This window comes from Hylobates moloch, unplaced genomic scaffold, assembly GCF_009828535.3.
Source record: "Hylobates moloch isolate HMO894 unplaced genomic scaffold, HMol_V3 SCAFFOLD_5, whole genome shotgun sequence".
In the NCBI taxonomy this organism is placed as follows: Eukaryota; Metazoa; Chordata; class Mammalia; order Primates; family Hylobatidae; genus Hylobates; species Hylobates moloch.
Genome location: NW_026652280.1, coordinates 86,437,418 through 86,458,986, shown reverse-complemented (window position 1 = coordinate 86,458,986; position 21,569 = coordinate 86,437,418). Strand labels below are relative to the sequence as shown.

Below are 21,569 nucleotides of genomic sequence, written 5' to 3'. Positions count from 1 at the left end.
CCTTCTCAACCCTCTTCCACGGCTTCTTTTCTCTCCCTGACCCCCACGTCCCTGGGAGAGAGCCTATCCGTTCCCATTGTCACCCTGATGCCACCCCCAGGTCCACATTTCAGCTTACTCCAGGACATCTCTGTGCCCAGGGGTCCCATGCTATCCCATCAGTATGTCCGAAGCCAACCCAACCACACCTACCCTCTTCCCCAGACTCCTGCCTCGCTCAGCCCCAAGTCCAGCGTGTTTCTGCTGGACCACGTTCTTCCCGTCTGGCCTCTTTTCATCTCTTCCTCTCCCACTGCGACGGTTTGTCTCCCTGTCTCCTGTCCTTCACCTCCCTCCCCACATCCTGCACTCAGTAACCAGGCAATCACTTTAGAGCCAGCTCTCACCATCCTCAGCCCTGTTCCGCACCTTCAAGGGCTCCCTGAGCATGGCAGGTCTGGACTTCATGTCATTTGTATCTTCATTCTGCAGTCCCCGAGCACACACCTGGCTCCGGGCTAGGTTAAGCCTGGCATTCAGTGCCTCCAGGCATGGCTCCTTCCCATAGTCCTCCAGCCAGCCTGGGCCATTCATGAGTGCCTGGCTCTTCCCTGCCTCAGAAATGTCCTCTCTCCTTCCCACACCAATGCTGGAGGCCTGGCTCAAAGGCCATTGCCCCTGACTCTTGTATTCAGCCCTGAGTACCCTGCCCAGCTGCCTGCCTCCCTTCTCTGCCTGGCATGCTGTGCTTTGGCCATGGGCCCCAGCCATGCCCAGCAAAGCCCTGTGTGGAGTGGGCAGCAACATGTATCTATCTCCCAGTTTAGTCACCCCGGGGGCTAGGGCAGGGACGTGGGGAAACGGAAGTTGACCAGAAGCCTCTGGGTAGAGGAGAGGCCTAGTGCTGGGGTTCCCCTCAGGCTTCAGGGACACCTATCAGGGCTGTGCAGTGAGGCCAGAGAGGAGGCTGAAGCCAGAGATGGCCAAGGGCCCAGAGGCTGCGGTGTGACCTAGAGGGAAGAGGTGCCTTGTGACTGTTTCTGGGGAGGGACCTCAGCTTGGTGCCTGCTGTGCAGGGGTGTTCTGTGGGCCTGAGACGGTCCCAGTCAGCCCAGACACTGCGCCAGGCTTAACACTGTTGGCACCTCCTCCTGCTTACCTGGGAAGTGGCAGAAGATGCTCTCTCCTCCCCGGGAAAAGGTGAGGAATGGGCACTGGACAGCCACTAGGTGGAGACGACTGTCAGCTGGGAGGGGTAGGAGGGGAAGTGGGACCCACTGACTCACCCCACCTGGAAGATGGCCTGGGCCCGAGCAGACCACCTTGGAAGCCGTGGCGGTGGAGGAGACCTGGTACCACTGAGACCCTCCCCTTCGGGCCCCGGCCCAGCAGAAGCTGAAAAGCGGTCACCAGGTACAAAAAGAGTCTTGAGACAGCCAAATCAGGCACCATTTTTTATAAAAACGCATAGTCTCATTTTTCACTCTTTAAAATCACATTCAAAAATCGGCAAAGAAACGCCCCGGGGAATGAGTAGACGGGAGGGGAGGGTGCGCCAACCCAGCCCCGGGAGGGGAGAAGGCGCGACACCACACAGGCAGCGCGACTGGCACGAGGGGGCATGCGGTGGGCGAGGCGGCGCCCCGAGGCGGCGGCACTGACAGGACGTGGGCTGTGGGGCTGGCCAGCCTGGGCGGGGGTACACTGATGGGCCGGGATGGGGGGCACACTGATAGGCCCCAGCCAGCCTCCTTGCTGTGCTGCCCGCCCACCTGGCCGGCCCCGTCCTGGGCAGATGGGGTCGCACCCAGCCCAGCATCGGGGAGACCTCAGGCCAGGCGAGGCCAGTATGGCCCAACCCGCAGGTGCCTTGCTGTGGTCCCTGAGCCCGGGTGCTGGGGGTTGGGGCAAGAGGGGACTGCAGGGAGGGCAGCAGCACCTGCTGCCAATGCCACCCTCTCAGCCAAGCCCCGCAGTGTCAGGGAAGTGGGAGTGGAGGCAGCCAGTGACACAGGCTTTTCCTGAATAAGGGCACAGGAGCCCGAGTCACTGTGGGAGGCCTTGAGGGCCAGGGAGACAACGGGCCCCTCCTCTCGCCAACACTGTGGGGCAGGACAGTGCAGGGCCTGCCCCTCTGCAGCAGGAGGGTGTGCAGTGGGAAAATTCAAGTCGGATCCCTGTGCTGTGCCTGCCCCTGGTGAGGGAGACTGGGCCACCCAGCAGTGCCTGTGGGCACAGAGTGCAGCCCACAGAGCCCAGGGTGGCACAGCTTGGTGTGGCATCATCCCTCGGGGAAGGGGTGGGAGGGCTATGCTCTTCCCCCACAGGAAGACACTGGGAGCGGGCAGCCCCTAGGGTCAGGACAGAGGGCGCCGGGCAGCGGCTGGGTTGGTGCAGCAGGAGCCGAGGCAAGCGGGCCCCTCCCCGGGGAGCTGGGCCAGGCTGGGGCCACAGGAAATCACAATAATTACAAAATAAAACCTTTTCCGCTTGGCGGGAAAACAAATAATAAAAATTCGACAAAATAAATTAGAGGTTTATAAAAGGCGGGCGGGTGGGTCAGAGGCCGTTGGCACTGCCGCGCTGGACCAGCGGCACCTTGCTCAGCTCCACCACGGGTGAGCGCGGCTTGTTCTTCATCTTGGGCACCCGCTGCACCAGCTGCTGGGCCTCGCGGTAGGCGTCGCGCAGCTCCTTCTTCCACTGCACCAGCTCAGGGTCACTCTGCACATGCCAAGCCCAGCTCTGTCAAGGCTGGGGCTCTCCCCAGCCTGCCTGGCCTGGCCCCTCACCTCCCACCCCTGGCTCAGCCCCCACTCACATCGCACTGCAAAACGAACTGTTTCCCACCGCGGATCTTGAGGAGCAGGCACTTGCGCTCCTTGATCTGCGTCTCCTCCACCGACTGGATCTCCTCCATGGTCAGCAGGCTCTGCTGCAGGGCCAGGGATGGGTGGTGCAGGTAAGAGCTGGGCCGGCCAGCCACCCGGAAGCCCGGCTCCCGGACCCCCGCACGGGCTCCTTACCGGGGCCTCGCCCTCGCCCCGCCACTCGAGGCGGTTGGGGAACAGGTAGAAGTACCGCCGCTGCCACTGGGTCAGGAAGGGGTTGCCCATCTTGGACATGTAGCCGTGCATGATGCAGTCCTTGCCCAGGGCGTAGTCTGAGGCGAGAGACAGAGGAGACTCAGCTGGCCCCGCCTGGGTTTTTTTTGTTGTTTTGAGACAGGGTCTCCACTCTGTTGCCCAAGCTGGAGGGCTGTGGCACAATCTTGGCTCACTGCAACCTCCACCTCCCAGGTTCAAGCGATCCTCCCGCCTCAGCCTCCCAGGTAGCTGGGAGTACAGGCACGTGCCACCATGCCTGGCTAATTTTTTTGGTATTTTTTGGTAGAGACAGGGTTTCACCATGTTGGCCAGGCTGGTCTCAAACTCCTGACCTCAAGTGATCTGCACTCCTTGGCCTCCCAAAGTGCTGGGATTACAGGCGTGAGCCACCATGCCCGGCCCCAGCCTGAGTTTCAATCCCAGAACTGCCACTTTCTGGCTGTGATCCAGGGCGAGTTCCTTAAACCCGAGCCAGCTGCTCACTTCTAAGCAGGAAGGGGCCTGGTGCCGCAGCAGCCGGCGACCCTCACCTTCCTCATGGCCCAGCTGCTTGTTCTTGGCTTTCTTGCGAGCCTCCAGCCGGTCTGTCTCAGCATTGATGGTGTCGAAGACAGTCTCTGCCACCTCCTGCTGCCACCGCTCCGAGATGGTGAGGGGGAAGTTGCGGTAGAGCTCCTGATCACTGTCCAGTAACTTTACCAGGTGGATGGGGCAGGGGCACATGGATGGACAGAGATGCCAGAATACCATCAGCCACAGGCTGCTGAGACCCAAGGCCCTGGGTAGGTATGGTCAGTGCAACTGCCACCCCCAGGGAAGTTGGCCGAGGAGGAGCTGAGGCCTACAAGCTGGCAGGGCTGGCACAGGGTCTCACAGGTGATAAGAAGGGACAGGGATCCTCCCCCAGGCTAGGATCACAGCCCAGGTACAAGAGGCCAGGCAAGGCCCAGTACCTTGATTCCTTTTGTGTCCTCCTCATCGAAGGAGCCGATGTCGAAGGCGTCAGCCGCGTTCACCTCCCCTCGTGGGGGGATTAGCGGGGGAGGGTACTGCAGCAGAACGGGGGTCGTGGGCATTAGCTCGGGGGTGGGGCTGCAGAGTATCCCCAGTCCCTGCCGCAGACTGTTACCTTCTGCAGGAAGACCATCTGCCAGTCCAGGGAGCGGAAGAAGGGGCTCTCTTTCACCTCCTGAGCCCTGTGGGGAGAAGCCAGTCATCTGGCTCAGCCCCACCCTCAGCCCTGGGCTTAACTCCTGGTTGAGCCACTTTCTGGCTCTGTGAACTTGGGCAAGTTCCTTAAGCCTGAGCTGTTTCCTCATCTCTCAAATGGGAGAACAGAAGTTCCTACATCATAGGGTTGTGGGTTTTAACACTGGTAAATTTTGCAAGCCTATGCCCAGTGCTTAATAAATGTTCAATAAACATAAAAAGCTGCTATCATCATCATCTGTGACAAGGGCCCCTCCGGAAGCCAGTTACCAGCTGGTTCCAGCAGCTCCAACCCCCAGGGCAGCCCCTCCACCCTGAGAACATTGGACAGGGCTGGCCATGCCCCAACTTGTGAGCTCCTCCAAGGAGGCTGGGACCTTGGAGGAGGTTCCAGGTGACGGGACACAGCCCTTGTCCTCAAGGGGGCACAGCCAGCAGCATGCCCAAGGCGCCAGGGCACTCACCCTCGGCCCAGGCAGCCCAGTCTCCGGTTGACATCCCTCTGCAGCAACCCCTCCAGCAGGGAGCGTAGTTCAGGGGAGAAGGAGTCGGGCAGCTCCACGGCCTTTAGAGAGGAGTGGGACATTAGCAGGGGCTTAGGAAGAGCCCTTGACCCCATCCCAGCTCAGGGGAGAGAGGGGTCCAGGCCCCCGCAGAGGGACAGATGGGGCACAGCTTCCTAGCTCGCCCAGCAGTCATGCTCCAACAGCACGGGGAGGGCGAGAGCCTACGGGGCAGGAGGTCTGTCTCGGAGGCCAGAGTAGGGGTCAGTGGCCAAGATCTCTGCTGGCTGGTGGGAAGCAAGAGTCATGCCCTGGTACTCACAGGAGCTCCCCCCAGCCCCCCCGCGGCCCTGCACTGAGACCTGCACCCACCATTGTCAGCGTCATGCGGTCGATCTCATGCTTGTCTTTGGTCTTGTGCTGCCGGAAGGGGCTGTGCCTGGGCAAGAGAGGCCAAAAACCAATGTCAAAGGACAGGAATGGGGAAAGGGAGGCAGGCAGCATGAATGAGCTGTGGCCAAAGTCAGGGACGGTGCCACCCCTAACACCAAGGCAGCTATGGTCTCCCCTCCTTTGGCATCCCACCTGGATTGCGGAGGAACTTCTCTTAGCCCCAACCCACCTGCCCACCTGGGACGGGCCACTCACCCCCGCAGCAACTTGAAGAGCATGCACCCCAGAGAGAACCAGTCGGCACTGCTGTCGTAGGCCACGCCCTTCTGCAGGACCTCTGGAGCCATGTACCCGTGGGTGCCCCTGTGGGAGCAAGGGGGCCATGAGCGGGAGTGGCAAGGGGTGGGGAGGGAGAGAGTGGGGGGCACTCACACGCTGGCATGAGGCTTCTTCTTGGAGAAGTCACAGGCCAGGCCCAGGTCCGAGATCCGCACGTGGCCATGCTCGTCCAGAAGGATGTTGGCCGGCTGTGGAGGAAGCCCAGTGAGCTGCCTGGGGCAGCTCAGGATGGGGCCCAGCCAGGCAAGATGCCAGCTGGGTCACTGCTTCACTGGAGAGGATGATGGGTCCCCATGGAAAGGGCAAAGGTGGGGTCCTCTCTCCTGTCCCCAGCCACAACCTGGACCCAGAGAGTGGTTCGGTGGGAAGGGCAGGGGCGGAGATGGGAAGACACGGGGTGGCCATGTCCCAGGAGCCCCAATCCTCTGGGCCTGGTGGTTGGGATGTCGAGAGGAAGGAGAGGATAGCCACGGAGGCCCAGCCTGGGGACAGCAGGGGTGCTCACCTTCAGGTCCCGGTAGACCACGAAGCGGTTGTGCATGTGCTCCAGGCCCAGGATGATCTCGGCCGCATAGAAGCGCATGTCAGCTTCTGAGAAGACCCCGTGCTGGGACAGGTGGTAATGCAGGTCCCCACCTGAGGGAGGCAGCCCCACAGACAGCACTCAGTGTCTTGCCCCAGCCTCCCATGCCTGGGTCCAGCCCACCCTGGGGCCCAGCCAGCACTCACCGTTCATGAGGTCCAGGATGAAGCTGAGCTTGTCTGGCGTGTGGAACGCGTATGACATGCAGACGATGAATGGGCAGTCCTAGGAGGGGAGGGGAGGGGAGGGGCAGTCAGCAGGGGCGCCCGGGGTTCCAGAGCCTCAGTGGCAGCCCGGCCCACCCAGCTCACCCCGGTGCTGACGAGCGAGAGCATGATGCGCTCGTTCAGGGCCAGGGTCTCCCCCTGCTTCATCTTGATGCGCTTTTTGTCCAGGCACTTCATGGCGTACCTGCGGGGCAGAGGGCGGCGGTTGACACCCACCCTCGGAGCAGGGGCCCAGGGCTGCCTCAGGGGGCGCTTGAGAGAAAGACTAGACCCAGGACCAGCGTGTGACACAAATCAGAGACAGGGAGGACTGGGGCCAGAGGAGCCTGCAGGGGGCAACAGCAGCATGGCAAGACAGGACTGCATGGGGCAGCAGGTAGCCCTGTGCGGAACCCAGCCCCTCAGGGTCCCCAGGAGCCCGGCTCCCCCAGGCATCCCATCGTGCCGAGTAGGGTGCTCACATCTTGCCTGTGTCGGCCTTCCGGCACCCATAGACCTCGCCAAAGCCCCCGCGCCCGATGATGCGATGCACGCTGAAGTCATTCATGGTCAGCTGTGGGGCAGTGACAGCTGCGGTCACCACAGGCTGCCTCTGCCCAGCCCTGGGGCAGAGGCACCTGGGCAGCAGGGGCTGGCCCCATGCCAGGGTCCCCATACCCATGTCCTGGCCATCCTCGCCACACATTTACCTGCTCCAGCCTCCCCATGCTGGGATCCTGGCCCTGACCCCCATAGCCACAGCCCTGGGGGCTAAAGGACAGAAATCCCCTGACCTCCCCACTCCCAGCCAAGCCACAGGCCCAGCTCCCGGGAGAGGAGCAGCAGGGTGCACGGCTTTCCACGCCCCACCCAAGCCCACTCACGTGGATGTTGAGCTCCACATTCTTCCACTGGCAAAACCGTGTGAACTTATCGCTGGAAGAGAAGAATCTGGGCTCAGGGGCCACTCAGAATGTGGGAAGGATGATGCTGTCATGAGCCTGCCCCACCCAGCCGCCACTCCCTGGGGTCCCGTGAGGGTAGATGTGGAAACATCAGGAGCTTTAATGTCTTCTTCCAGGAATGATATGTTGAGGGCCTGCCCACCCACAGCACCAGTCAGGGCTGCTTGGGTGCCCAGGATGGCCCTCGGCCACCTGGCTGTAGCTTCCTGCTGGAATCAGATCCGAACAGAAAGGAGGTCTTCCAGTCTAACCCAGACTTCCTGCTACCATTTCCTTGACAAGTGCATCTCGCCTCCCTGCTTGCATACCTCCAGTGACACAGAGCTCACTCCATGGCAGGGCAGCAGTGACCCTAAAAAAGCTGCTCCCTAAAGCTGGCTGAAATCTGCCTACAATTCCCACCCACCGTGCCAACTCTGGCTGTGAGGGTCACGGAGGCCGTGTGCTCTCCTGGGCCCACCCCTACCACAACCCTGATGCTTCTCAGTCCGGGTGGGCCAGCAAGGTGCTATACAGCCCACGGGAGAGAAAGAGGCACAGGTGGCGCAGCTCTCCTAGCTCCCCGGAGCTAGGAGACTGCCTGGGATGGGCTTTGAGCTGCGTGGTGCTGAGGAGGGCAGGGTGGGAGAAGATGACCTGCAGCCTGTCTGACCTCTCAGGAGTCCTTGCAAGGGGGCCACTGACGGGCCAGCCACCTGCCTGCTCAGGGCCTAATGAAGGCTGGCTTCTGCCCTCCATGCCAGCCACACCCCTTCTGAGAGTGGCCCCTCCCTCCCCCTTCCTCTCCCACACTGCCCTGCTCTCACCTCTCGATGAATTTCTGGAACACGTCCCCTCGGAGGTTTTGACAAATCTCTTCGATGTATGGCTAAAGGAGGAAGCTGGAAGTTGGTGACTGAGACCCGAGAGACCATGGCTGCCCAGGCCCCTCCCCCAGCTGACCAGGTTTGTTGACCCGGGGCTGTCCAAGGTGACCTCATCTGGGGAGGGACCGGGAGGTACACACCTGGAAGAGATCTGGAGGCACCTGTTTCTTCCCCAGGTGGCCTTGGACATGCTCAGTGGCACTCTTCGAGAAGGGCTGGGGAAGACAGAGGTGGCCATGAATTCTCAGCAGGGTCCTCTCTTCCCCTCCCAATCTGCAGGTGACTCTGGGCCAGCACACAGGGCCAGCTGAGGACACTCACATGCGAGCAGGCCAGAAGCTCCTTCATGATGTATGAGTCGAAGATCTCCCGGCTGCGGGCCACACGCTCCTCCTCTGTCTCCAGCTTCTCGTACTTCTTGATCTGGAGGACAGGATTCCTGCAGGTCATCTAGAGCCCAGCAGGGAATGGGGATGCCCAAGCCAGGTGGCTTGTGGGTTCCACAAAGCCACCCCAACCTCCTCCCCTTTCTCCAGGCAGAGCAGGGCCTGGGCCTCGGGGTCTCACCTCCTCATAGAATTCTACCAAGGGCCTGGCCTCCTCCAGGTGGTTCAGGCAGAAGTCTCGGAACAGCAGGTACCCTGAAGGCAACAGTGTAAGGTCACAGAGCCACGCCTCTCTCAGAGGCCTTCCCATCGTTGCGGATGGTGTGGGTTGGGCTCCCTGGGCAGAAGTGGCTATGGAGGTGGCAAAGGTGGTCTCGGCCCCAGGCAAGGGGTGGGCCAGGCAGCTGCTAAGGCTGCTGCCAACTTGAAGATTCCTGGATTCTGGGTTGGGGCCCCAGTGTTTCTACTCTCTTCCTGAAATCTGTTTCCCCAGGTGGCAGCTGGACGGAGATGGGCACCAGGGTGAGGCAGAGGAGTGGGGTTGGCTCTGGCATCAGGGAGCCCTGGCTTGGCACCTGGGCCCCCACTCACTGCAGCCCAGGGCCCTGCGCCTGCTCTGTGAGGCCGATACCCCCCCACGGGGGCGGGCTGTGCAGGTGCCACACGATTCAGTCTGGGGGCCCTGGGATGCTGTGGCCACTGGGGCCAGGTCAGGCTGTAGCATGGGGGGAAGGTTAGCAGGGGGCTCTGAGAGGCCACACCACTCCTCTGGGCCCTGCCTCCCTCCAGTGTCTGGCTGATCTGCACAGCAGCCTGAGAAACAGGCAGGGAGGGTGGGTCCAGTTGGGGAAACGAGGGCTCAGGGAGCTGGTCAGACACAGTGTCTGTGGCAGAGGCTCAAGTGGAACTCAGGGCTACTCCACCAAGTGGCAGGTCCCTGGGAAAGAGGTTGGGGGCTGGGGCCTCAGGGCAGGGGGCATGGAAGGGGTATAAGCCACAGGGAACTGGAGAGGCAAGGTGGGCTGTGGCAGGGGCTCTCAGGGGACCCCAGATACGGTGTCCTCATGCCTGAGTAAGGGGCCTGGACCCTGGTCCCCAAGCACTACCAGGGGAAAGAGGCCCTCCTCAGGCCTCCAGTCTGACATGGGTGACCAGGCTTGAGCTGGGTGGCCTCCCATGCCTTCGGGGGCACTGCCTGGGCACCTGGGTCAGAGCTGCGGCCATCACTTCAGTCCTCACTGCCTGGCCTTTAGTGCAGGGCCTTTGAGGAATGGGGGCCAGGCTTCACAGTGGGCACAGTGCTCTCATCTGAATCTGATAGGCCTGTGCAGTGGGACTCATGAGTCCCATCTCCCAGATGAGGACACCATCAGGCTCAGGGAGGTGAAGCAACTTGCCCAAGGACACATGGCACAGGCCTGGGACCCAAACTTTGTGCTTCTTGACACACCGACTCCCCCAGGCTGACCTCCAATGCCTGATCCCATCAGGCCAGGATACCCCCTGTCCAGAGCTGAGCTCCTGTTCTCGGGAAGGCCAAATCAGAGCCATGTGGGGCTGGAGCCTGCTTCCCGAGACCTGCCCCAAGCCTGCCCTCCGGGCCAGGTCCACAGGGTGGGTCGCATGAAACTTCTGACAGCAGGCATCAGACACCAGCTGGAGGAGGAATGGAGGGCCAGCACCAGGCAGGTTGCTTACAAAGAGGGCCCATGGGGTGGGGCGGGGCCAACCACAGCTCAGCAGGCGCCACAGGAAGGGCCCCGCCTCTTCCTGTCAGTTCTACCAACGGCCCAGAGCAGCTGCGGCCGCGCCAAGGGGAAGCTGCAACTCTCAAAAACAAAAACCCCAAAGGAGGAACTTCCCTGGCGGCCCTGGAAGACTCTGGGCCCCCACCCCCACCACGGGGCTCCCTGGGCCGACAGCCAGGGGCAAGGAGGCACGCAGGGTCGCGGCAACTTGGAGCAATCCCCCTGGGTTCTCGCTGGCTGCTCCACCCTGAGTGGATGGGAGGCCAAATCTCTGGAGAGTGGGGAGCACAGCTGGGCTGGCTGGGGTAGGGGCAAGAAGTCAAGCCCAGTGGCTGGCAGAGCCACTGCCATACTCACCCAGCTTCTGGGAAAAGATCTTCTCAAAGGTCACCTCGCCCCGGTCCTCCAGGTACTTCTGCATGACACTGCGGATGCTGTGGGACAGAGGGGCGCAGTAAGCAGAAGCCCCCAGAGCCCGTGGGGGCTGCAGGCCCAGAAACGCAAGCTGAGGGCACTGTGGTGGTGTCACCACTCCCTCCAGGAAGGCGGCCAGCCCGTCAGGCCTACTCACTTATCCCAGCCACAGGTCAGACCAGAGGGCTTCGAGGAAGCCTTTGCCTGCACTGCCCCCGCCAGGCTGTGTCCTCAAAGGCCAGGGTGGCCGGCAGGTGGCCCCCTGCTCAGAGGCCCACCGCCTGTGGGGTCTCGTCCCGGTGCTGCCACCCGCTGGCTTTGGGAACTTGGCCAAGTCACAAAAGCCAAGCCTGGTTTGTGAGCGGATGAAAAGACACACATGTGGCATCTCCACGCAGCGGCACATGGCTCGGCTGTGAAAAGGAACAAGGCACCAACAGGGGCCACAACGTGGATGAGCCTTGAAAACATGAAGCCAGTCACAGAGGGTCACCACATATTGTGCGATTCCACTCATATGAACAGATCCACCAACACAGAACGCAGATCCGTGGCTGCCGGGGGCTGGAGAGAGGGAGAGGAGTGACTGCGGTAGGGACGGGGTTTCTTTTTGGGGTAAGGGTTGCACAACATGGTCAATGTACTAAAAAACACTAAATTGTATAATAAAATGATGAATCTTATATGAATTGCATCTCAATTTTTTAAATCGTAAGAAAAGGCCATGCCTTGGTTCGTGTGTCCCTAGTACTTGCATATAAAATGTGACCCCTGCCCTGGGTTGCTTGGTATGGCCATAAGGGAGGGCCTGGCCATTGTGACCCTCAAAACCCAACCCGACATCCCCCACCCTGTTTATCTCACCCCACACTGAGTGCTGTCTGGGAGAGCCACACCAGGCTACACTGCCGGCCTCAAATACCACCTTACTGTCCCCTCCTGCCCTCTCCTGGCCCACCTCCAGCCCAGCCCTGCCAGTCTGTCCCAACAGCCAGCTGAGGCCTGCATCTGGTCCTCACTAGTCTGGGCTCCTGGGGTAACGTGTAGCTGCCATACTGAGGGCATGTGCAGGGCTGGGGGCCTGAAGGGCCAACACACCTGAGCCCATGTCATGCTCACATGGCCCTGCAGATCTATGGGGCCACCAGCAGGCCGCCTGTGAAAAGACTGCAGCTGGTGGAGATTTGGATCCGCAAGTCCAGGTTCTCTGTGCTTGGCATGGCCCCTGCCTATCTGCACCCCGGCCCTGCCTGCCCCTAGGAGCCCAGCCCAGGGCAGGTCGGACTGGCCACCCAGGCTGTGGTCACAAGGACCCGCTGCACATCTACCCGAGGCACTGGGTACCTCATGCCAAAGCCACCCCCTGCTCCAAGCAGCCCTGCCCAGGGCATGGTTCTGAGCCTGTGATACCAGACAGCGTGTGCAGAAGCCTTGGGAAGGAGAGGAGGCCTCTGGGTCTGGAGAGGCTGTGTGGAGAAGGTGGAACTCCACTGGGTTCCTGGAGTGCAAGCGGGATCTCGGCAGGTGGCAAAGCCAGAGAGGCCGGTAGATGTGGGAACAGGCAGGGGACAGTATGTCCAGGGATGAGCAAGAGGCCAATGGGGCAGGGGAGAGGGCACACAAATGCCATGGTGAGGGGGAGGGCAGGGCCTTGCAAACCAGGGGCTTCACAGCCAAGGAGTGGGCAGGAGAGCAGGACTCAGGAGGCTCGGTCCAGGGCAGCGGGTGGCCCGACTCCACTGGAGGCACCACGCGGAGGAAGTCCAGGCAGAGGCGACACTTGGGCAGGAAGAAGGGGAAGGGGGTGGGTGAGAGAAGGCTCAGGCTGTCCGGGACTGGGAGAAGGGTTATGAGGCCAGCCCCGTGAGGGCTTCCAGGCTTTGGGCCCGAGGGTCTGGAAGGAACGGCAGCTTCAGCCAGAAGAGCCGTCTGCGGAGAGCAGCTCCAGGCAGTGCGGACCTGGCCTGTGGACCCTGCCTGGCCTCTGGCCTCAGCCTCGAGAGGCGGCTCCTATCCACTTCCACTGGGCACTGTCCTTCCGGGAAGGGCTGCAGTGGACTCCTGGGCCTCGGCCCCTTATCTCACTTGGTTCGAGCCTTCCTCAGGAAAGGCCGAGCGAGATAGCACCAGCACAGCAGGGCTGCCATGAGCATGGTTCCAAAGCCGCGACCCCCTGGCCTGCTCCCCACCCTCAGAGGCTGGAAGGGGCTGCGGCCTCTTCCAAAGTTGTCTCCAACAGGAAGCAGGGCACTGAAGACAAGGATGGGCCTAGGTGACCCTGAGTTCACATCCTATGACTCCTTTGGAACAGACCCTGCCCGGCTAGGAAGAGGAGGGCCCATGCCCCCCACCGGGGAGTGAGGATGCCCTCTGAGAACTGACAGGAGCTCCGAGGATGGGCCCCCTGTCCACCCCAGCACACCCGCCCCTTCGGGCCACACGCCAGCTCACGTCCACCAGCCACCGTCAAGGACATGTTTCCCGGCATGTGGGACTCCCAGGGACACAGGAAACGGTGGACAGAGATTGTGGTGTTTCACACACAGCAGGGGCTTCATAAAAATCTCTTGAACTGAGAAAGACACAGTCCCTGCCCTCGGCACCTGCAGACAGGAGGCCTGGGCCCTGGGGCGACCCTCAGGGCACAGGCTGTGCACTGGGAGACTGGAGCGTGGAGAAAACCCCAAGGTCGGGGCCTGCATCTCACCTGGGAGGTGGGCTGGGAAGCCAGGACTCTGGTTCTGCACCAGATTTTTGAGTTTGGGGACATTTTGGTCCACAGAAGGGGATGGAAAAAAAGCAAAAAAAAAAAAAAAAAATCACAAAATGCCAGTCTTCCGGGGCAGTGGAGGGTCAAATGGCTATGATCAGGTGCTGGTCAAGCGGAAGGTAGCGACAGGCAGATGCAGATGACAGGCAAAGCAATCCCAGCCTGTAGGGGTCACCCACCAGGAGCCGGGCATTGTCCCGGGAATGGGGGCCACAGGGCTTCAGCAGTAAGCCCCACTGAGCCCCAGACTTGCTTTCTAGGAGCCTGCAAAAATGGTGCCAGCTTGGCGGGGTGCGGTGGCTCACGCCTGTAATCCCAGCACTTTGGGAGGCCGAGGCGGGCGAATCATGAGGTCAGGAGTTTAAGAACAGCCTGACCAACATGGTGAAACCCCGTCTCTACTAAAAATACAAAAATTAGCCGGGCATGGTGGCGTATGCCTGCAGTCCCAGCTACTCAGGAGACTGAGCCAGAAGAATCGCTTGAACCCTGGAGATGGAGGTTGCAGTGAGCCAAAATCGCGCCACTGCACTCCAGCCTGGGTGACTCTGTCTCAAAAAAAAAAAAAAAAAAAAAATGGTGCCAGCTTGGCAGAGGGAATGGCCACCTAGGAGCCAGGGAGTAGCCACTGCCACTTTTCAACTAGACATACAAAGTCTCCAAGGGGGAAGCATGCTCGCTTCCCTGCCTGCGACAGCCAGGGGAACCTGCCGGGCAGGCCCCTTCTCCTTCCCAGGGGCTCTGCTGTGGGCCCCGGCCTGGGAACAGCAGGGAGCAGGATCCAGGGCTCTGAGGCCATCTCTCCCCTCAGCAGCCACGCCTGGGCATGGCCACCACATTCTTCCCAGCCCACAGCACTCCACTTTCTTCCTTAAAAAGAAAAAAATGTTTTTTAAATAAAATAAACAACCCCCCTCCCCCCAGCAAGAAACCAAACACAAGGTCAGGCCTGAGCAGAGTCCATGAATGGAAGGCCCCCAAAGTGGCAATTTTAGGGTTTCCTGTCTATTCCCATGGGTCTGGCCGCCAAGGGAACTGGCAGGTTGGAACAACTTGTCACTGGGGGCAGCTCCTGCAAGGGTGGCAAGCATGGCAAGCAGAGGGGTACGACAGCCTCCTGGGCTGGGTCACCTTGTCTCCAACACTGCTCCCTGATACTGACAGAGTCTGGAGTGGCAGTGAGCCCAGAGCGTGTCCCTGACCCCCACCCAGGTCAGCAGCCCCGAGATCCGGGGGAACATGGCTCCCAAGATCTACTCTGGAGCATCAGGAGAACCAAGTGGCCTCAACAGTCCCAGATGGAAGGACCCTAAGGTTCCCAACACCTTTGGGCAAGGGCCTCAGAGTCGCCTTTGCTCTGGCCATTGGACAGGTGCCTGGGTTCCAAGTGGCCCTCACCACCTGGTCACAAACTTGAAATGTCCAGTTTCCCCCTGTAAAATGAGGATGTCAATGAGATGCTGAATTGCCACCATCACACTGGCCATTTACAAAGCCTGGGTGGACACGGCAGAAGAGGGGCTTCTAAGATGCCAGGCTGGCCGTGCTGCCTGCCATGCCCCACCTGCTGGGCCATGGGAGAGAGCTGCCAGAGCCCCATTCCTCAGCGCCCCATAGCTCGTGCTAGAATCACACAGTAACCAGTCTTGCTCGAGCCTCTGCTCCACATTTGCCGTGTCCTCGGAGAGGACGAGGCCTTGGAGTATGGGGCCTGTGGCCAGGGCTGAGCCGAGCAGGGTGGCTGGGACTCGTCTGCTCACAGACCAGCTTCAGGCATTGCATCGCTCTACTGTGGGCCCAGTGGATAGAGCCCGTGGCTTGCCCTGCCAAAGTATCAAGGGCTCCTTGGCACAGAGGTGCTTGGTGCCCGCCCAGCCTTGGGAAGGAGCGGTCAGTCCCACCTTGGCACCCCTGCAGTTACGGCAGCCCACACCAGCTCCTGCTGCTCCCGGAGCAGGCTCAGCCCAAGACAGTGAACAGCTGCAGCACTGAGCGCTGGGTGACAGGGAAGGAGTGGGTGCTAAGGGAGCACTTCCGGTCCCTTCTGGCACCTCATGGTTCAGAAGAAATACAAAGTCCAGGCCATCCTCTGTGGCCTGGGCTCTCTCAGGTGTCTCCTGCTCGGGGTCAGAGGCTACAGCTGTGTGGACGGGAGGGGGTGACAAGTCAGAGGCAAACACACTCTTGCTGATGGCGAGGAGGCTGGCTGGGCCACGTGCTCGGAGGCCCACAATGAGTGGCAAAGAAAATGTCCAAAGGTTCCCTGAGAAACGGCCTCCCACTAGAGCACCCTCCATCTCCCCCTTGACCTCTGTGGAAGAGCTGGGTGCAAGGCTCGGAAGACCCTGACTCGTGCCCAGCCTCTGGCCTGGCTGCCCTCCCGTCCCTGACCAGGGGCTGTAGGAGACGGGCAGCCCCCTTCCCTGGAACCCAGGATGGGAGGCAGCCTCGGCTGGCAGCTGGCAGCCAGGGGCCATGGTTCCTGTGCCCCTCGTGCGACAGTGATGCTAAAGCTTTGCCACGCCAGGACAGTGCAAGCTGGCACGAAGGCTACAGGCCTGGCAGGTCTGGTGCGGCCACTCTGGGAACTGTCCCCTGGGAGATGAGCGAGCGTTCACCAACCAGTGAAGCAGGGCCTGTGGCTGTGGCTGAAGTGCTCCCTGTGGCATTTCCAGGAAACCTGACACCAAGGTGCCAGCAGCAGAAGGAAGTCCCCTGGGGCTTCTTAATGTTTCTCAACGACTCTCCCTGGGGCGAACAACATCCTCAGAGCTCAAGGATGGGGCCACAGATCAAACAGGAAAGACCAGCCCAAACCATCAGGTCCAAGGCTAGCCCTGAGCAGGGGAGAGAAAAAGCCAGCTGGCCCCGCGCACACAGCCAGGGTCTGCAGCAGCCCGGGCTCTGGAACGTCGTGTTGGCCACAAAGAAGCTCCCTTGCGGGGATGCTCGGGAAGAGGCACTCTGGCGGCCTTGTCAGATGTCACGGCTTCTTCACAAATATGACATGAGCACCCACACCCTGCAATTTACTGCCGACATGGAGACCGTAATCTGCATCACGCTAGAATGCACCAAGAACAAACTTCCAGAACTCCGTGCCCTGTGGTTTCCAGGAGGGGGTTGTCCCCCATCCCAAACACGAAATGGCTCTAGAGTCAGAAAATTGCCCCCACCTGGGAACAGAGCTGCCAACATGTTAATACCAGAAAACCCACTTCTGCTGGCACAGACGCGTCCCTTTGCAGTAAGCAGCAAAGCAGAGAAGGGATATTACTGTTTTAGAAAAAAAGCTGCAGCCAAACACCTCATTTTTAGTATCTCAGTTGCAGCAGAGTAGAAATAACATGAATATAGCTCCATCCAGCAGTGGAAACTGACCCATGGGGAGCCGGTGGGGAGTAGGGAAGGGGCCCGGGAAAAAGGGGCAGGTGTGAGGGAGGCTGTGAGTCCTCAAGGGCTACACCGTGCTTTTGGTTCCTGCTATGTGTTCCGAGGCAACAGCATATCCTGAAAGCAACAGCCAAGCGCATGGAGCCCAAACCCACCAGCCTGAGCACTCAGCCCCTCTGCCAAGCCCACCTGGGTGCAACCTAGGCACAGGGAGGAGACACTGGCTGCGGAGCGCGCCTGCACCTGACGTCACCGGGAACTTACTACTAGGAATTGATTGTGCATTAATAGGACACCTCATTCTGGGTTAACAGCCCAGGTTCCCCTGCACAGATTCCAACCTGCATTGCTCACACTGCCTTCAAATCCATTTACCCAGGTAACGGCAGGCGGGCGACTTAATGGCAAATAAGTGAAACGCAATGCTCTGGAAAGGAAAACAGATGGGGAAGACATCCCAGAGACCCTTCCTGGGGAACGGCGGTGCTTCAAAGGCCCAGAGGGAGTGACTGCAGGAAAGATCATCTTGTTTTCAGGGAAAGGAGTTGGGAGAACGCTGCCACTGAAGTGGAAAGTTCTGGGTAAGGGACAAAGGCTGGAAGCAGCAGGGTTTCAGCTGGTGCTGCAGGAGTGAAGGAAGGAGGGAGGGAGAAAGCTTCCCGCTGCACCCCTTCCCCCACAAATCGAGGGCAGGAAGTTCTGGCTGCAAAGAGTTAACAGGAACGAGGCAGCGGAGGAACAGGGGCAGGGTCTGGGGAGACAGGGAAGCCAGAAAGGGGCAGGAAGGAGGAAACTCTCGGTGGGGGAGGGACCAGGAAACAGCCAAGAAATAGGGAGGCTGCAAGAGGCACCCAGCTCCGACAATCTGCTGCTGGGGCTGCCACTGTCACCGGGGAGGGCAGAGGAACCTCCTGGGAGCGCCCAGGCAGGGCTCCTCAGCTAGGAGCCCAGAGATTAATTACACGAGGCCTCAATGGTCATATTAAGCAAATGATGATAATTACAAGACTGCTGGCTGCTGGGAAAGGGAGACAGCAGTTCCTTCAGGGCAAGGCCCAGACCACAGACCCTGAGAGTGAAGGGACAGCCTCCTTGTTTTACAGAGGTGGAAACTGAGGCAGGCCCTGTCGGGCTAAGGGACTCGTCTGGGTCCCATGTGAGCTGGTGGTAGAGGGAGAAGCCAGGTCTCCCATCTTCCACATACACAATGTTGCCTGACGCTGCCTCCTTCTACAAGAAGGTCGGGGAAAGGGACTGTTTCCTCAGATTCTATAGGGTGACAGAAGGGGAGGCCCCTGTGCCAACTCAATGTGGCACTGTGCCTAACCACTCCCATTCCCTAGCCTTTGGAACTCAAAGCTGTGATGCCAGCCCCAGTTCTTGGTCAAGCCACATCCCTAGGCACCAGCCATGGAGGGGCTGCCGAGGTGGGCCACCTCAAGGTGTGAACAATTCCCAGTGGCACCCTGTCCCGGGCTCAAGCCACAGCCCCTCTCCCTGACTCTGACCTTGACCTTGTGGATATGAGGAAGACAGGCTCCTGCATCTGACGGGACCCTGGAGTGGAGATGCCCCTCGGTGCAGTAGCTCTGCCACGGCACCTCAGTTCTCCATCCCAGCCAATGGGAAGAGGGCTGAGCCTTGTGAACTGTGACAGCTGATGGCCCCAGACAAGGGGTGCCAGTCAGCCCACACCGTAAAATGTGGACAGGGGCGAGAACAGTGGTGTGCAGGGGTGGGTGGAGGGGATAAAGCACAGCAGAGAAACAGCACTGGCCTGTGTGGTCCAGAAACCTGAGGCCCCATTCCAGCTTTCTTCTGTGACGAGGACACGACTCCTCCCCTCCCTGCGCCTCAATAACTTCAACTGCTAAAGGGGAGAATCCCAACTGCTGGGCCTGCCTCTCACAGTTGTCAAAAGGACAAAATGGAGTAGAAAGCACTCTGCAAACGGAAAAGTGTCAGGCAAACATGAAACATGGTCAGGATCACCATTGGGGCGGCGGGGGACGGGGGGGGGGGGCGTGCTCTGCCCCAGTGAGTGTGCAAGGCAAGGCATTATGCAAAGGGTGGCCTGCTCCCTAATGCCCCAGGCCTGGACCCTCACGTAGGGGTGGCCTGTAGCCCTTCCCAGGCCTTAGCACACTGACATTCGGCGCTCACACCTCCAGTCCATTTCACAGATGTGGGAAATTTGTGGAAGGCCATGCTGCTGATGGTGACCCAATGTGAAAACCTGCGCTGCCTGGCTCGGCCTCCTGCTGTCCTCCTAGAATCCTATCCAACCTTGTTTCTGCTCACGACTGCATGGGGGCATCACACAGTCCTGGTATTTCTTGAGGAACTACTACATGCAAGGCATGGCCTTGCCAGCTTCACAGGTTGGTTGCTGGAAGAATTGAGATGACAGATGTCAAAACAGGTAAGTCAGTAATAATTCCTATCATTATTGCTATCACCGCCATCACTACCACGGATGGGAAAGGGGACAGGAAAAGAAGAACATCTCGTTTCTCAGGGTTCTGACACCTGCAGAGCCAAGGCGGCGCCCCATCAGAAGCAATGCATTCTGGGGGGAGGTTACCTGAAGGCAGACAGTTCCAGAAAAGGCCCCCCCTCACACGTTGCAGAACTCCATCCTGCAGGAGGGTCTCAAGGCTGCGGCCACCAAGCAGAGCCGTTTTGAGCCCTAGAGACTAACTCCCCCATTTCCTCCCTCGTGGGTTTGTCATTTCTGAACTCATTTCTGTACTAACCGTCACTGCTCCCTGGACAGCCCCCAGCTGACAGTCAGTCTGGTTCCTGTTTTGAGAAATCTGATTGCAAATGTCTTAGAAAAAAAAGGCCCTAATGTCCTTTTCAAAACGCAGACCAATTTTCCCCTCCCAGGCCTGACGTTCAGTCAATCCAAACACCCAGCGAGCAGCGCATGGCAGAGGGGGCCGGTGAGGGCGATGGGCATGGCACCCCTGCAGCATCAGCCAGAGCTTAGACGGCTGCTTCAAAGGCTGAGGGACACCGCAGAGTCACAGCTCTTATTTCACGCCATTCACATTTCACAGATGAGAAGACCCAGGCCCAGTGAGGGAAGGGACTTACCCAGAGGCACAGGATAAGACCATGGCAGTGTGGACAGGCCCCATCCCCAGCCCGCTGGGGCACCAGGAGGAGGCTAACTCTCAGGCATGGACAAGGAGTTGCCACACGACACAAAGAATCGTGGCGGGCATGTCTGCTCCCTGGCACAGGCCAGGGTAGCTGATGAAATGTAGAACCGGAAGTCTGAAGCCCTGATCTGTTGGCCAGGTGCCACCTGGGACTACCTGTGTGACTCGGGGCAGGCCACTCACCTCTGGAGCTTCAGTTTCCCCACCTGTTCCACAGGGACAAAACCACACCTGTCCTCGCCACCCCATGCGCTGCTGAGAGGCTCACACAGTGGAGAGATACTCTACCAGCCATAAAATGCTGGACAAACCGCAGCAATCGTCCACATCCTGTGTACTTTTGCACCTACATCCTGAACAGTCTAAACTTTGATACCAGATGTGATGTCAGTTGTCTTACAGAGGCGGCAGCTAAGGTCCAGCCGTTGCAGGTGTGCTGGGAGGGCCCCTGGTCAACAGCACCCACGGGGCACCATATGCAGGGCCTGCCAGAGGAGGAATGTGGGGGAGAGGGCACAGGGGATGTTTCCCCCACCTGAGCGCGGTCCGAGGGGGAGGGTGCCCGCAGCACCCTAGGTCCTGCTCACCACGCCGCCCTGAAAGCACTCTCAAGCCCAACTCCAGGACAGCGACCCCACCAGAGGGTGGGAGAAGAGTCCGGAAGACTGGCTGTCCCCCCACATCTCACACAAGTGTAGACTGGAGGAGAGACGGGTGGGGGAAGTGGAAATCTCAAGGCGGGTGCCGTGAGCAGGGACAGCAAAAGGGTGGGTGACATCGTCAGGCGAGGTAAATGGTGGCCGGCGGAGGGGAGGGGACCCCACAGGGATCAAGGGCTGCTCCGAGAAGGATGAAGTGGCACGCTGGGCCCCCGTGGGAGAAGGCGGGAGCCAGGGGCTGACAGCGACTTGGGGGGGCCGGTGGAGCGCGATAAGGAAGCAGCAGGGCGGCCAGGGGGACCCGAGTGGGTCCGGAGGCCGATGGGGCAGAGGAGCTCCGGAGTTGGGGCGCTCCGGGCTCAGGCGCCCAGGGTCTGGGGCTTAGGGTCTGGACCCGCAGGCGCCAAGGCCGGGCTGCTCCGGGCTGGGTGGACGATAGGGGGTTGCGAGAGCCGGCCCCGGGGGTCCAGGTCGCGGGGTCGAGCGTGGGGCCAGGGTCTCGGGGCCGCGGCCGGGGCGCCCGCGGGGTCGGGCCGGGGCCGCGGGCGGCTTCTCCTCACCTGGGCTCGGGCAGCAGGATCTTCTTGCTGGCGCGCGCGGCCGGCGTGGCCTTGCTCTTCTCCATGGCCATCAGGTAGCTCACGTCGGCCAGCACCGCCTCCAGGTCCGCCATCTTGGCGGCGGCGCTGCCTCCTCCCGCCGCCGCCGCCGCCGCTGCCGCCGAAGCCGCTCCTGCTCGCTCGGCGCTCGGCCCGGCCCGGCCGCGGCTCGCTCGGCCTCGGGCGCCGACGCCTCCTGCCTGGCCCTGCTCGGCGCCCGCGGCTCCGCTCGCCGCCGCTCACAGGCGGCGCCGCCCCATGGCGCCGGCTCGGGCCCGGCCCC

General features: G+C 60.6%; 1 protein-coding gene across 1 annotated transcript; it reads right to left on the bottom strand.

The window, feature by feature from the left end:
- Positions 1–1,400: 1,400 nt before the first annotated feature.
- GRK2 (G protein-coupled receptor kinase 2) lies at positions 1,401–21,569 on the bottom strand. The gene is made up of 21 exons (XM_032153606.2): positions 21,248–21,569; positions 10,642–10,718; positions 8,718–8,791; positions 8,472–8,573; positions 8,291–8,365; positions 8,091–8,152; positions 7,204–7,255; positions 6,802–6,893; positions 6,425–6,524; positions 6,260–6,338; positions 6,036–6,166; positions 5,624–5,718; positions 5,447–5,554; positions 5,171–5,237; positions 4,760–4,860; positions 4,216–4,282; positions 4,040–4,135; positions 3,617–3,779; positions 3,006–3,142; positions 2,801–2,914; positions 1,401–2,703 (listed from the first exon to the last, which is right to left on the bottom strand). Exons 1-21 carry the CDS (start codon positions 21,358–21,360, stop codon positions 2,539–2,541), a joined length of 2,070 nt encoding a protein of 689 aa, XP_032009497.1. The 5' UTR covers positions 21,361–21,569; the 3' UTR covers positions 1,401–2,538.